The sequence below is a fragment of the Dendrobates tinctorius genome, unplaced genomic scaffold (assembly GCF_039654945.1).
Source record: "Dendrobates tinctorius isolate UK_male_01 unplaced genomic scaffold, ASM3965494v1 ptg000065l, whole genome shotgun sequence".
Lineage (NCBI taxonomy): Eukaryota > Metazoa > Chordata > Amphibia > Anura > Dendrobatidae > Dendrobates > Dendrobates tinctorius.
This window is the reverse complement of record NW_027361733.1, coordinates 32,146,263-32,162,836: the sequence shown is the minus strand read 5'-3', so window position 1 is coordinate 32,162,836 and position 16,574 is coordinate 32,146,263. Positions and strand designations below refer to the sequence as shown.

The window sequence follows — 16,574 nt, the reverse complement described above, 5'->3', positions numbered from 1 at the left end:
TATGCAGTATAATGCCACCATGTATTCAGTATTCAGGCCTAATAGCTGTTAGGAAAGAGAAGATATGGACCTGTCCATAGGTAACAATTATAATTTTTCCCTATGAACAGGACCATATCTTCTCTTTACCTAGAGCATCTTCACTTGGTGGTGTTCCCCATACAGTATGTACTGTCATAGGTCTTGCCCTACCTACCTTATCCTATAATCCTATCATTGATTTCTAGGTAGTCTTAGATGGAGACTCATCCTCTGCCGTTCTGGTGAACTTGACGTCTCGTACGGACTACCTTGTGTCTGTGTTCCCCATCTATGTCAGTGGTGTCGGAGCAGGACTTCGTGGAATCACCTCAACCCGTGGGTTCCTAGTGAGAAAAAAAAAAGTTGCTGATTTCAGGCTTCTCATATATTTTCACTAAATGGGAGGGATCTAAAACAAGTCTGTGCAATATGCAGAGGAAGGTCAATGTATAGCCAAGTTTCCTGTGGCCACTTCCTACAAATGCTTATACCCAAATGGCCAACAAGGACAAGATGTTGAGTGAAAGCTCAAATATGAAATGGAGAAAGAGACTGGAAGAAGAGGCCTCAGTCATTGTGATACTTATTGCTTTGTATTTGTAAATTTTAGGTTGTATTTGAGATAATTTTACTAACTTGACTAATGTCTGTCATTTATTGCCTGCTGTCCTTTCCAGTACCGCTGAAATCTCCCCGTGCTCTCACTGTGGACCAAGTGACTGACTCATCCATGAGGTTACACTGGAAGCCATCGGAGGGCGCCATGCACTACCTAGTGACCTGCTCTACAGAGACTGATCAGGGTGTGGAGTTGACAGAGGTAACGCTGCTTCTCCCATGTCTCCTTCTAGTTCAACAAAACCAATATTTAATAACTGTTTGTATTATAGAATAAGGTGGAAGACACAAAGTTCTCACTGTCTGGGTTATGGCCAAGAACCCTGTATAGCGTGACTGTGGTGGCGGTGTCCGGGGAGGAGTCCAGTGACCCTGTCACTATTCAGCAGAGGACAGGTACATTCTGGTAGTAAATCTGATGACCTTAATAATGATGCATTGATGTAATTAGGTTCAATGATGCAAGCAATTAATTTTCATAAGGATTAAAAGTGTCCTAATACTTCTCAAACAATGGTACCATATAGTAAAAAAAATACCAGTGCTATACAATACAATATATATATGTAAAACTGCCAAAATAATGTCATAAGTGGCTTGTGAAAGTATTCACTCCCCTTTGCTTTTTAAATATTTTGTTACATTTACAACCTATGTTTAAATAATTTTGCAATCCGATTTGTGTGTGATGGATCAGCACTAAATAGTCTAAATTGGTGAAATTAAGTGAGAAAAATATAGGCATAAAATAAATTTATGGGATAAAAAATAAAATTGGCATGTGCATATGTAGTCACCCCTTTTGCTATGAAGTCCCTAAACATTTTTGGTGCAAGAAATTACTTTCATAAGTCACACGGTTAGTGACAGGAGTCCACCTGTGTGCAATCTAAATGTCACATGGTCCGTCAGTATATACACACCTTTTTTGAAGGGCCACAGGGGCTGCAACACCATTAAGCAAGAGGCATCACTAACCAAACAACACCATGAAGACCAAGGAGATCTCCAAACAAGTCAGGGTGCAAAGTTTTTGAGAAGTACAAGTAAGCGTTGGGTTATAAAAAAATATCCCAATCTCTGAGGATCCCCCGGAGAACCATCAAATCCACTATCATCAGATGGAAAGAACAAGGTACCACAACAAACTTCCAAGGGAGGGTCGCCCACCTAAACTCTCAGCCTGAGCAACTAGGACATTATTCAGAGAGGCAGCACAGAGACCAGAGGTAACCCTGCAGAGTTCCCAAGCAGAGAATGGAGTATCTGTCCATAGGACCACAATAAGCCGTACGCCCCATGGAGGTGGCCTTTTTGGAAGAGTGGGCAGAAAAAAGCCTTTACTTACACACAAAAATTGTAAGGCTCGTTTTGAATTTGCCAAAAGATATGTGGTAGACATTCCAAATGTATGGGTCAGATGAGACCAAATTTGAACTTTATGGCAAGCAAGATAAACGCTATGTCTGGTGTCAAACCAACACATCACATCACCCCAAGAACACCATCCCCACAGTGAAACATGGTGGTGGAAGCATCATGCTGTTGAGATATTTTTCGCCAGCAGAAACAGGGAAAATGGTCCTAGTTGAGAGGAAGATGGATAGTATGAAATACAAGGATATTTTTGAGAAAACTCTGTTTCAGTCTATCAGTGATTCAAGATTTGGAGGTTCACCTTTCAACAAGCCAATGACCCAAAGCAAACTGCTAAAGCAACACTTAAGTGTTTTAATTGTTAATTATGCAAATTGTCTCTTCAGAGAGTAAGAGGACTAGAATTGTAGTGCCACCTATTGGAAGTAGCAATCCTAAAAGTCAATGTCGACCCTTTAACGAGCCTTGTTACATGACTTAGGATAAAAGATAAGCCAGAATCTCAATTTGCAGACACTGTGTTTCGGGGTACTGCCCCTCGTCAGTTTAAAGTGTGAGATCTGGTTTGGCTGTGAGAGAGGCGTCTGACCGATATCCAAGAAGCATCATTTCTCCTTGCGGAGAATGACATGCTAAGCAGGTCGAGATGAGGAGACTTAAAGCCGCAATGCTCTTCTTGTTAGAGTTGGAAGGGACCTCCATGATCATCTTGTCCAACCCCCTGCTCAATGCAGGATTCACTAAACCATCTCAGACAGATGTCTGTCCAGCCTCTGTTTGAAGACTTCCATTGAAGGAGAACTCCCCAACTCTGGTGGCAGCCTGTTCCACTCATTGATCACCCTCACTGTCAAAAAGTTTTTACTAATTTCTAATTTGCATCTTCTCCCTTTCAGTTTCATTCGATTACTTCTGTTTCCATGTGCAAATGAGAATAATGATGATCCCTTTGCTCTGTGACATCCCAACAGATATTTGTAGACAGCTATTAAGTCTCCTTTTAGCTTTCTTTTTTGCAAGCTAAACATTCCCAGATCCTTTAACCGTTCCTCGTTGGACATACTTTGCAGTTCGCTCACTATCCTGGTAGCTCTTTTCTGAATTTGCTCCAGTTTTTCAATGTCTTTTTTAAAATGTGGTGCCCAGAGCTGCACGCAGTATTCCAGATGAGGTCTGACAAAGGCAGAGTAGAGGGGGATAATTACTTCACGTGATGTAGTCTCTATGCTTCTCTTAATACATCCTAGAACTGTGTTTTGCATTTTTTTCTGCTGCATCACACTGTTGACTCATGTGCAGTGTGTGATCTATTAGTATGCCCAAGTCTTTTTCACACATGCTGTTGCTTAGTTCTATTTATCCCATTCTACAGATGTGATTTTCATTTTTCTTGCCCAGATGTGGAATCTTGCATTTATCCCTGTTAAATACTATTCTATTAGTCGCTGCCCTTTTTTCAAGCTTATCTAGAGCATTCTGAATCCTTTCTCTGTCTTCTCTAGTATTAGCTATCCCTTCTAACTTTGCTTTTTCTGCAAATTTGATTAGTTTACCTTCAGTTCCCTTATCTAGATGATTTATAAAAATGTTGAACAACACTGGGGCCAGGACAGAGCATTGTCGGATCCCACCTGAAACACTTTTCCAATTGGATGCACAACCATTTATTACCACTCTCTGAGTACGGTCACTGAGTCAGTTATGAATCCACCTAACCTTAGCCTTGTCAATCCCATACGTGATCATTTTTTCAATAAGTATAGTAGGAGATACTTTATCATATGCTTTGCTGAAGTTGAGATATGCTATATCTACCGCATTTCCCTGATCCACCCATTCATTGATTCTGTCATAGAAGTAAATTAGATTAATCTGGCATGACTTGTTTGCTACAAACCCATGCTGGCTCTTGTTAATTACTGTACTCTTATCCAAGAACTTACATACCTGCTGTTTAATAATTTGTTCAAAGATCTTTCCTGGTATAGAAGTAAGGCTCACTGGCCTGCAATTTCCTGGCTCCATAGTCTTTCCTTTTTTGAAGATGGGGACAACATTTCCCCTCTCCAATCTTCTGGGACTTCTCCTGTTTTCCAGAATTTTTCAAAGATTCTGGATAATAGTTCTGCAATTTCCTCTGCTAACTCTTTCAGTACCCTATGATGTTATTCATCTGGTCCAGGAGATTTAAATTAATTTAAATTAGCTAAGTGTTCCCTCACCATCTCTCTGTTTATGGATAGTGTGGATTAGTTTATTCATTCGAAGATCAGATGATGTTTCAATTGGTTTCCTAGAGAACACAGATGCAAAATAGGAATTTAAAAATTTGGCCTTCTCAACATCATTTTTGACCACCTAACCCTTTTCATCTGGTAAAAAAATCCTATAACATCGTGGTCGTGGACTTTTTTTTTATTATGACATACCCCCAAAATCCTTTTTTACTTGCAAGCCTCACTTCATTACTGGCTTTAGCTCTTCTAACTCTTGTCCTACATTTCCTGCAAAGAGCATTATATTCTTCTTTAGATACAGTACAGACCAAAAGTTTAGACACACCTTCTCATTCAAAGAGTTTTCTTTATTTTCATGGCTATAAAAATTGTAGATTCACTTTGAAGACATCAAAACTATGAATTAACACATGTGGAATTATATAATTAACAAAAAAGTGTGAAACAACTGAAAATATTTCTTATATTCTAGGTTCTTCAAAGTAGCCACCTTTTGCTTTGATTACTGCTTTGCACACTCTTGGCTTTCTCTTGATGAGCTTCAAGAGGTAGTCACCGGAAATGGTCTTCCAACAGTCTTGAAGGAGTTCCCAGAGATGCTTAGCACTTTTGGCCCTTTTGCCTTCACTCTGCGGTCCAGCTCACCCCAAACCATCTCAATTGGGTTCAGGTCTGGTGACTTCAGAGTGAATCTACAATTTTCATAATGAAAATAAAGAAAACTCTTTGAATGAGACAGTGTGTCCAAACTTTTGGTCTGTACTGTGTGCTGCCCTCTTTCCATTTGATATACAGTTCTTTTTTACTTTTTGAACAAGTGATTAAGTTCTGTGTTCATCCACCTTGGTCTCTTTAATTTCAATTCTCCCTTCTTTTCGGGATTGTTACCAATTGTGCGTTGAGAATTTCATTTAGCAAAATCTCCCATCTCTCTTGGACATTTTTGTCCTTTTGAACATCCAGCCATTAGACCTTTCCTACCCTTTTACTGAGTCCATTAAAATCTGCCTTTCTGAAGTCCAACCTTAAAGTCTTTGTCCTCGCTGGTCATCCTCCTCTTGTAATCCAAAATTCGAGGATAGCATGATCGCTGCCTCCTAAATTCCCAGCCATCATTACTTAGAATCATAGAATCATAGAATCATAGAATCGTAGAGTTGGAAGGGACCTCCTGGGCCATCTGGTCCAACCCCCTGCTCAAAGCAGGATTCGCTAAATCATCCCAGTTAGATGTCTGTCCAGCCTCTGTTTGAAGACTTCCATTGAAGGAGAACTCACCACTTCTCGTGGCAGCCTGTTCCACTCATTGATCACTCTAACTGTCAAAAAGTTTTTTCTAATATCTAATCTGTGTCTCCTCCCATTCAGCTTCATCCCATTGCTTCTAGTCTTTCCTTGTGCAAATGAGAATAAAGTTGATCCTTCTACAATGTGACAGCCCTTTAGATATTTGTAGACAGCTATTAAGTCTCCTCTCAGTCTTCTCTTTTGCAAACTAAACATTCCCAAATCCTGCAACCTTTCCTCATAAGACAGGGTTTGCAGACCGGTCACCATTCTGGTCGCTCTTTTCTGAACTTGCTCCAGTTTGTTGATGTCTTTTTTAAAATGTGGTGCCCAAAATTGGACACAATATTCCAGATGAGGTCTGACCAAAGAGGAGTAGAGGGAAATAATTACTTCACGTGATCTAGACTGTATGCTTCTGTTAATACATCCAAGAATTGCATTTGCCTTTTTTGCTGCTGCATCACACTGTTGACTCATATTCAGTCTGTGATCTATTAGTATACCCAAGTCTTTTTCACATGTGCTGTCACTTAGCCCTATTCCTCCCATTCTATATATGCTTTTTTCATTTTTATTGCCCAGATGTAGTACTTTGCATTTCTCCCTGTTAAAAACCATTCTGTTAGTTGCTGCCCACTTCTCCAGTTTATTTAAATCTTTTTGAATCCTCTCTCTCTCTTCTCTAGTATTAGCTATCCCTCCTAGCTTTGTGTCATCAGCAAATTTAATCAGTTTACCCTCAATTCCTTCATCTAAATCGTTGATAAAGATGTTGAACAATACAGGGCCCAGGACAGAGCCCTGTGGTACCCCACTTGAGACATTCTTCCAACTGGATGTGCAGCCATTTACGACCACTCTTTGGGTCCGATCACTAAGCCAGTTATGAATCCACCTAACAGTTGCCTTGTCCATTCCATACTTAGTCATTTTTTCAATAAGGATTGTATGAGAGACTTTGTCAAATGCTTTGCTGAAGTCAAGATATACTATATCTACAGCATTTCCTTGATCCACCCAATCAGTAATACCATCATAGAAGGAAATTAAATTAGTCTGACATGACTTATTAGTTACAAACCCATGCTGACTCTGTTTAATCACTTCATTCTTATCCAGGTATTGACATACATGTTGTTTAATAATTTGTTCAAAGATCTTTCCTGGTATAGAAGTCAGACTCACCGGCCTATAGTTGCCTGGGTCCACCTTCTTCCCCTTTTTGAAGATAGGAACAACATTTGCTCTCTCCAGTCTTCTGGCACTTCTCCTGTTCTCCAAGAATTTTCAAAGATTATGGAGAGGGGTTCAAAAATTTCTTCTGCTATCTCCTTCAGTACTCTGGGGTGTAATTCATCTGGACCTGGAGACTTGAATACATTTAGGTTAGCTAAGTGTTTCCTCACTATCTTTCTGTTTATAGATATCCTGGATTCTTCTATTCCCTTAATAGGACAGTGAATAACAGTTGATGTTACATTTCCTTTCTGAGAGAAAACAGATGCAAAATAGGAATTTAAAAGTTCAGCCTTCTCAACATCCTGTCTTACCATTTCATCATTTTCATCCTGTAAAAATCCTATAGCATCTTTGACTTTTCTTTTACTTTTGACATATCCCCAAAATCCTTTATTATTGCTTTTGACATCTCTTGCAAGCCTCAATTCACTTTCAGCTTTAGATAATCTGATTTGTGCCTTGCAGGTTCTGCAGACAGCATTATATTCTTCTTTAGATATGCCTCCTTCTTTCCATTTTATAAACATTTTTTGCTTCCTTTTTAGCATGTGCTTAAGTTCTGTGTTCATCCATCCTGGTTTCCTTAAATGCTTCCTATTCTTCCCTCTTTTCGGAATTGTTAACAACTGTGCTTTGAGAATTTCATTTTTCAAGATTTCCCATCCTTCCTGGACATTTTTGTCTTTAAGGATATCCAGCCATTGGATCCCTCCAATTCTCTTTCTGAATCCCTTAAAATCTGCCTTTCTGAAATCTAACCTTGACGTCTGAGTCTTCACAGGTCTTCCGCCTCTAGTTATCCAAAATTCTAAAATAGCATGGTCGCTACCTCCTAGGGTCCCAGCCACTTTTACCTCCTCAACCATTTCCTCCCTGTTTATAAGGATTAGATCCAAGGTAGCAGTTCCCCTTGTTTTCTCCTTTACCTTTTGGAAGATAAAGTTGTCAGCAAGAGAGGATAAGAATTTCCTTGACCTGTTAGTTTTGCCTGAGAGAGATTCCCAACAAATGTCTGGATAGTTGAAATCTCCCATGACAACTATGTCATATTTTTTGGAGAACTTGGCCATTTGATGCATAAAGAGTTCATCCATATCTTCAGCTTGCACAGGCGGCCTGTAGTAAATGCCTACAATGGTGTCCTTTCCATTGTTCTGTCCTTGTATTCTTACCCAAACAGTTTCCACAGAACTCCCAGTCTCTGAAGCTTCAATCTCTGTGCAGATATACGCATTTCTAACATACAATGCGACACCCCCTCCTCGTTTATCAAGTCTGTTTCTTGCAAATAAGTTGTATCCTTCTAGTCTTGTATTCCAAACATGTGTATTGTCCCACCAAGTTTCAGTGATTCCAATGACATCATATTTCTTTTCCTGTGTTAGTTGTTCCAATTCTCCTTGTTTGTTGCCCATGCTTTGTGCATTAGTATAGAAACATTTTAGTTTGTGATTGGTTTCTCTTTCTCCAATATTTTTTTTAATTAGATTCTTTCGTCTTTGTTCTTCCTTTCCACTTCTAATAGCAGAGTTCTCAGTAGCATTTGTCAGGTGTATGGCTTTTTCTGGTCTTTTTCTTCCCTTCCCATGTTGTTCTAGTTTAAAGCTCTCCTTACAAGTGTAGCAAGGCGACTTCCAAATACATGCTTTCCAGTCTTCGTAAGGTGCACCCCATCTCTAGCAAGTAGTCCATCGTATAAGTAGTTCACTCCGTGATCCAGAAATCCAAATCGTTGCTGACGGCACCATCGACGTAGCCAGTTGTTCACCTGCAGAATCTTATTCCACCTCCTTGTTCCATGGCCATCCACTGGGAGGATGGAAGAGAAGACCACCTGCGCTCCCAGTTCTTTCACTTTCTTGCCTAAGTCTTCAAAGTCTCTGCAGATGGTTTCCAGGTCGTTTCTTGCGGTGTCATTTGTCCCCACATGTAGTAGCAGGAATGGGTAGTCATCTGTAGGTCTGAAGAGTCCTGATATCCTGTCAGACACATCTTTAATTTTTGCACCTGGAAGACAGCACATTTCTCTTGAAGTTATATCCGGTCTGCAGATAGCGGCCTCTGTTCCTCTCAACAGGGAATCCCCCATGACCACCACTCTCCGTTTCTTCTTCACAACATTTTTCTTTCTCCATCCAGGAGGACTCTGAAGGCGTACAAGGTTGCTGTTTGTTGGCAAAGTCTTATCCTGATGTATTTCTTCATCGTTTTCCTGCGTGAGAGCCTGTACTGGTTTCTGAGCAGTATGGGTGCTGACTGCCTCCTGATCCTCCTGCTTCTCTGGGTCACATGTCTCCATTCCTCTGTTTCTTCAGGTGCACTTCGAATTTCTTCTCTTTCTGTAACATGAAGAGATAATTCTGCTCTGTCCAAGAACTCTTCACCTTCCTTAATGATCTTCAACGTAGCTAACCTCTCTTCGAGATTTTGCAACTTTTCCTCCAACAGGGTCACAAGCTTGCATTTGTGGCATGTGAAGTTTGGCTTTTCCACTGGTAAATCTGTGAACATGTAGCAAGAAATGCAGCTCACCAAATGGCTCCTGGCCTCTTCCATCTTGAGATTTCTTAAAAAGATGAAAGATGAGCCAAAATTCGCGCACCGATAGGCGAGCGGTTTCTCCGATTTCCTCTTTTCAGCTGCAACGGCCAAAACCCAGTGATCGTTGAGCTCGCGGAGACTCTTCACTTATCCCAGAAGGCACTGGGAATATGCAAATGATCTCCTCAAGACTCTTCCCCTGGTTTCTCCGATTTTCCTCCTGGACCATCTCCCCCCTTTTGTTAAGAATAAAGGCCCCGTCACACAGAGCGATATCGCCAGCGAGATCGCTTATTTTGTGATGCCACAGCGATCTCGCCAGCGACATCGCTGTGTGTGTGGCGGGGATCAGCGACCAGCCCCCCCGCCGGATATCACTGATCGCGCTTGATCGTCCTGGGCCATTTTTTGATCGTTGGTCTCCCGCTGGCCAGCACGCATCGCTGCATGTGGCAGCGAGAGACCAGCTGTCAGCGAAGCTGGACGCTGTTTCCAATGTAAAAATCGTGTATCTAGGAGCCGTGCGGCTCTTAGATACCCGCTGTTTACATTAGAAACCAGCTTGCTCGCTGGTCCTGATCGCTGGAGGGGCTGTCTAACGATGTCCCAGTGATCCCATCCATGTCAGATTGTTGGTGGGATCGCTGGGACATCGTTATGTGTAACGGGGCCTTTAGGTCCAAGATTGCAGATCCTCTTGTTCTCGCTTCTACCTTTTGAAAGATAAAGTTGTCAGCAAGAAAAGATAAAAATCTAGAATGGGCACTGGCCCCAATGGATGCAGGGCAGAAGCAGGAGCATATTCTTCCCTCAGCGGTGAGAATTCTTGTACTATCGGGGCTTGGGAGACAGTCCCGAAACAGTTCACAGTGGTCTGTTCGGTCTGCTGTTGTACCGTTGAGCACCAGTATCCCTCACACAGACCTTGCCTTCCCCAGTCGGTACCGTTGGCCGGGGCAGTTGTGTCAGCGTTGTCAGCCGAGTTCGCAGTCTTGTCAAGGACCTTGATGTAGGCTGGGACAGCGATGTTAGCTGGGACAGCGATGTTAACAGGGACACCGGTACATGCGGCCTGTCAGCGGGACCCTGTCGGTCTTCTCCTGTCAGCGCGTCCTCTTGTCTCCAGCTCCCCTTAGCTCTGCCCCCCCACCTCACAGCAGAAATTACCTCACACCACTCACGCGCGCTCAGCGTTCCCGCCTCCACAGTTTGAATTTCTGTGTGCTCATTTTCTGTCTGCTTAGCCAAGCCCCCTTTTTTTCGAGCACAGGGAACATCCTGTTACTCTAAGCGCTCCCCCCTGTAACTGAGGTGACAGACCCGACGGTTCTGAGCCCATAATGGATGAGACAAGCCTGGCTTGTGTCCTCTCCTTACATAGTACCCAGATGTGTCATGTAGTGCCCACATTACAGTCTTGTGTAGTGCCCACATTAGTGTTGTGTAGTACACAGATGTGTCATGTGGTGCCCACATTAGTTTTCTGTAGTGCCCACATTACCGTCTTGGGTAGTGCCCACATTACCGTCTTGGGTAGTGCCCACTTTACAGTCTTGTATAGTGCCCACAGTACAGTCTTGTGTAGTGCTCACATTACAGTCTTGTGTAGTGCCCACATAAGTGTTGTGTAGTACACAGATGTGTCATGTAGTGCCCACATTACTGTCTTGGGTAGTGCCCACATTACAGTGTTGTGTAGTGCCCACATTACAGTGTTGTGTAGTGCCCACATTAGTGTTGTGTAGTGCCCACAGTACAGTCTTGTGTAGTGCTCATATTGCAGTCTTGTGTAGTGCCCAAATGTGTCATGTTGTGCCAACATGGGATCTCGGGAACAATGCCACATAGTGCTTACATATTAGTGCCAAACATTGCCAGTTGCTGTTTTGGGAGCAACATGTATTAGCCTTTTAAAGTGATAATATTCAGAGACCTGTGAGATCCTTTAACTATTGGAAACCACCATTAGTCTTATATATATGCAGATAGCGGCATTATAATGAAGCTTTTGATGTTTCTGTATTTTAGAAAAGCTCTGTTATTCTACAGCTTGTGATACGTAAGGACGAGTCCGGCAGGGTGTTGCGCTTTCAGACTAGACCTAGCTCTGGCATGATTGACATCTTCCTTACAGGCTACTTCATGGCAGAACCACAAAACATCTTGTATGTGTTTGACCTTACAATGGTTCTACCATGAAGTGGGGAGTGATTGATATCCTTTATACAACCCACTTCATGGCAGGACCACCGATACATGCGAGATTTCTGGCAGCACTGCCATGAAATACGTTATACAGAGGATGTCAATCATGCCCAGGGGAGCATTACTATAAGATCCAAATCAGGACTAGTCTGGGGGAAGTGACTAGTCCTGAATCATTCATGTATACCAAGATGTAGAATAACATAGTGCCGCTATCTGCATATATATAATCATAGTGGCGTTTTCCAACGGTTAGGGTTCCCTTAAAGGTGATAGAAAACTATGGCTGTTTTCTTTCAGGAATTGCGCCACCACTGTCTTTAGGTTGTGTCAGGTATTGCAGCTTCTCTCCTTTATAGTGATTGTATCTAGAGTACAATACCAAACAAAAACGTTATTTTTTAGAGGGAATCGGCTACATTTTTGTAATCGTAAGCCAATCTATTTTGAATATCTTACAGAACCAATACCCCGAAATTTAGAGTTCACCAATATGACACACAACGCTGTCACCATCAACTGGGAAAAGATGCCTGACGACGGACCCATCCAGCGCGTTTCATACACACCTCACTTAGATGACGGCAGTAATGGAGAGGTGAGTGTGAAATTTCCACATTGTGGACCTCACGGCTGTCGATGAGCATATCTCTCATATTCTAGGGCTCCTCTGTGGAGATGATGAGAGTGACACACATCCCCTCCGAGCAGAGATGATGATATCAGGAGGCCCCGGGATCTAGTCACAGCTAATCCTTTGCATGACAGGCTTGATGCCTCTACATTATCCATCCCCCAAAGGTGACACTGCTCATATTGTGATTCATCCCGATGATATGAGGCTCTTCCCGGGATCTCGGCTTCTAAATTTGGTACAGAACATAACCCTTAGTTTTCATCATGTGTCTGTATGTAACAGCAGATGAACCATTACACCAGTGGGGCATAGCATAGGCCTCCACCAGCTGGATAATACCATAAAAGCAAGGTTAATTAGTAAATAGGCAAAGCATCAAGTATACATGATCATATAATTTCAAAAATTGAAGGGTCAACTAACCATAATCTTGAAAAGAGGTTACATATATGTGTAGGATCCCATACATCAGAAATTTATTGCAAATAAATTATTAAATTAATGTGACCGCTGAAAACAGTGTACAGAATCATGATATGCTCATGATACAATAGTGTTGCATAAAAGATATGATAGTGTCATGAAAATATGTGATTATAAACATGTGTTACCACAACAACATACCAATGGAATAAAGTGCAATATATGTGCAACCACAAAACACAATGTGTATAATTAATGAACAATAAAGTGCAAAGTGCAATAATGTCCAGCAGGGGTTGCTACACACAGATAAAATTATGATCTTGTGATCATGAACATATACCCCTTAACAAGTGAGAGCATATAAAGGCGCAGTTCGGAGATAAAAATCACCACAGATAGTAATAGAACAATCAGAAAACGGAAAGGTTGCTGCCAACAACCAAACTATACTAATAAATAATTATACCTGTGGATTTATAAATGCTCCTACACGCCAGAGGTAGCTGCCCTTCCCCAACGCGCGTTTCGGCCAATTGCCTTCGTCAGGGGGAATGACGAAGGCAATTGGCCGAAACGCGCGTTGGGGAAGGGCAGCTACCTCTGGCGTGTAGGAGCATTTATAAATCCACAGGTATAATTATTTATTAGTATAGTTTGGTTGTTGGCAGCAACCTTTCCGTTTTCTGATTGTTCTATTACTATCTGTGGTGATTTTTATCTCCGAACTGCGCCTTTATATGCTCTCACTTGTTAAGGGGTATATGTTCATGATCACAAGATCATAATTTTATCTGTGTGTAGCAACCCCTGCTGGACATTATTGCACTTTGCACTTTATTGTTCATTAATTATACACATTGTGTTTTGTGGTTGCACATATATTGCACTTTATTCCATTGGTATGTTGTTGTGGTAACACATGTTTATAATCACATATTTTCATGACACTATCATATCTTTTATGCAACACTATTGTATCATGAGCATATCATGATTCTGTACACTGTTTTCAGCGGTCACATTAATTTAATAATTTATTTGCAATAAATTTCTGATGTATGGGATCCTACACATATATGTAACCTCTTTTCAAGATTATGGTTAGTTGACCCTTCAATTTTTGAAATTATATGATCATGTATACTTGATGCTTTGCCTATTTACTAATTAACCTTGCTTTTATGGTATTATCAAATAAAAATATTTTTTTATTGATAGGACTATGGTCATGTGTTGTCGTTTTATTCTAGATTAGGTTTATGACTGTCCTTTTTGCTATAATATAGTCTGGGGTGGTGTATGTACCAACTATACGAAATTGATTGGTCTCCCACTATATCCCCTTTTATTTGCTCCACCAGCTGGAGCATGGCAAGTATTGTACTGCCTAAACAAGCAATAATGCTCCAGAATGCCCCCTTAAAATAAATAATGCATCCTGAGGGCTCCCTTAATACACGTAATGCCATCTTATTGCCTTTTAAATCAAATAATTCCCTCTTAGTGTCCCATAGAGGAAATAGTGCCTCCGTTAGAAGGCTCTTAAAATTAATGATGTCCCCTCCAAAACTAATAATGCCACCTTTATTTCGTAGGGTGCAGGGGTAGCAGTTGCATTCTGGCTCTGGTGTCCAACAGTGACCAAAGACCCCTCTGTCTCAGAGTAAAAAAAAAAACGTATTAGTAATAGCACATAGTAGACAGGAGTCTATTACAGATTATGGGACCTACAATACAAGGTGTTAAATTTCCTTGCAGCACTCCCACAGGAGAAATGAAGTATTACACCATTATCATTAAAATTAATGGGCTGTTAGAGTATTGTATGAAAGGGCTAGGTCCTAGAGTAGGATGTATTCTTTCTGTGGCAGCTCCCTTTAATAAAGGAGTTAACCAGTACCTCTTACCTTAATTATCGAGAGGTGACGGTGACTGCTTGTGTGTTATCCGTCGGCCATTGGCCAGGTATCACGCAAAGCTGGAAGAATTTGGGCAGCTTTTTTTTACTAATTAGCACACGTCTCGTGCGTGCACAATAGCTGGCAAATGGACGACATGCCGCCTCAGCCAGCAGCGCCTCTCACCTTCCAATGCATAAGTTAGAAGCATTGGGTAATCCCTTTAACTCTCCAAAAGGGTATTTCAGAAAGTTTCAGATGTGTGACTGATAACTATGGCACTGCTTTTTTTGGAAAATGTAACCGATCTGATCAGTAGCTGAGCAGAAGCTCTGCCAGCCCCTATAAAATCTAAGAGTTGGTGGGTACCACTATAAAACCAATGTCTGATATCTCTAGGCAACATGTAAGTTTGACAATCAATGTCTGATATCTATAGGCAGCACGCAGTGGCGTAACTGCAAAGTTATGGGCCCCGGTGCGAACGTTCAAATGCCCCCCCCATGCCAAAATATTTTCCACCCAAATTCACATTTTCCCTGTTCATTTAGCAAACTATAGTTTTGTTGCAATGTTTTATAATGCAATATTTAATAAATATAGGCGTAGGGCTGCCACTAGGAATTTCAGGGCCCCATACTGGCCAAATTTTCGGGGTCCCTAGAGACTCCGCTGAGGCTCCACCCCTTGAACTGCCAACAGCCCCACTGCTCTCTCTTGGAAAAACTCCACTTCTCACCAGATCACGCATATAGCCAGCAGCTTTTGTTTTGGCCAAAAGATTTTTTTAAGCCGCCACCACGACAAGGTAGACTCTTTTGGCCGAGCTCTACTCTACTCTATCCTATTAATCATTTGTTACAATATCCAATACAATTTAGGTATATTTTTATTTATTTTTCAATTTTTAAAATGATCAATAATATCACATACAAGGGACAAATACCACCGCATCTTGACCAGACACCATATTACCACCACATAGAGACTTATAATACCACATACAAGGAACAAATACCGCCAAACCATGTCCAGACCACATATTATCCCCATAGTGACCGAATAATATCACATACAAGGACAAACACCACTGCCAGATGACATATTACCACCACATGGTGACCAATAATACCACATACAAGGATCAAATGCCACCACACTATGACCAGACCACATATTACCATTAGTGACTAAATAGTAGCACATACATGGAACAAATACCGCCACACCATGGCCGGACAACATATAACCACCACATAGTGACTGAATACTACAATACTGATCATTAATAATAAACATAATACTAATATCACCATAAGTGCCATTATACACAGGAGATCTGTACTTAGTATGCAGTGTCTGTGTACAGGTAATACAGTGATCACTGGTGACATTATACACAGAAGCTCTGTATAGTGTCAGTGTACAGGTAATACAGTGATCACCAGTGACATTATACACATGAGCTCTGTATATAGTGTCAGAGTACAGGTAATACAGTGATCACCAGTGACATTATACAGAGAAGCTCTGTATATAGTGTGTAGTGTGCAGGTAATACCGGTGACATTACACACAGGAGCTCTGTATACCGTATTAGTGTACAGGTCATACAGTGATCAACAATGATATTATACACCCGAGCGCTGTAATAAATTGTACAGGTTATACTGTGATCAATGACATTATACACAGTAGCTCTGTATATAGTGTCAGTGTAAAGGTAATACAGTGATCACTGATGACACTGTACACAGGACCGCTGTGTATAGTATACAGTGTATAGTGTCAGTGACTCACCAGTGACATCTCTAGGTGAAGTCCTTCATTTTTGCTTTTCATCTTTATCCAGCACAGACCGCCTTCACTTCTTCCAGCCAGGGCTCATCTCTGCAGGAAGTAACACAGTTATCTAGAGCACAGCTTGCAGAACATTACTTAATTTTTTCCCAACTTCTAAACTACACTAGATGAAGAAAAAAAGGCAACATAGTGTCGCTCTGCACAGTAACAGGACCCCCTCCCGCATTTAAAACAGTATCCTAAAAAAATAAAATACATCACTGCACTTATAATATCCCTTAA

General features: G+C 41.3%; 1 protein-coding gene across 1 annotated transcript in view; it reads left to right on the top strand.

Annotated features, from left to right (window-relative positions):
- Positions 1 to 16,574, top strand: part of COL20A1 (collagen type XX alpha 1 chain) — a 206,061-nt gene that overhangs the window by 49,112 nt on the left and 140,375 nt on the right. The window contains exons 12-15 of the mRNA XM_073580897.1: positions 228 to 357; positions 699 to 841; positions 912 to 1,035; positions 11,990 to 12,126. Coding sequence (XP_073436998.1) covers positions 228 to 357; positions 699 to 841; positions 912 to 1,035; positions 11,990 to 12,126 — 534 coding nt within the window. The remainder of the gene's footprint in view (positions 1 to 227; positions 358 to 698; positions 842 to 911; positions 1,036 to 11,989; positions 12,127 to 16,574) is intronic.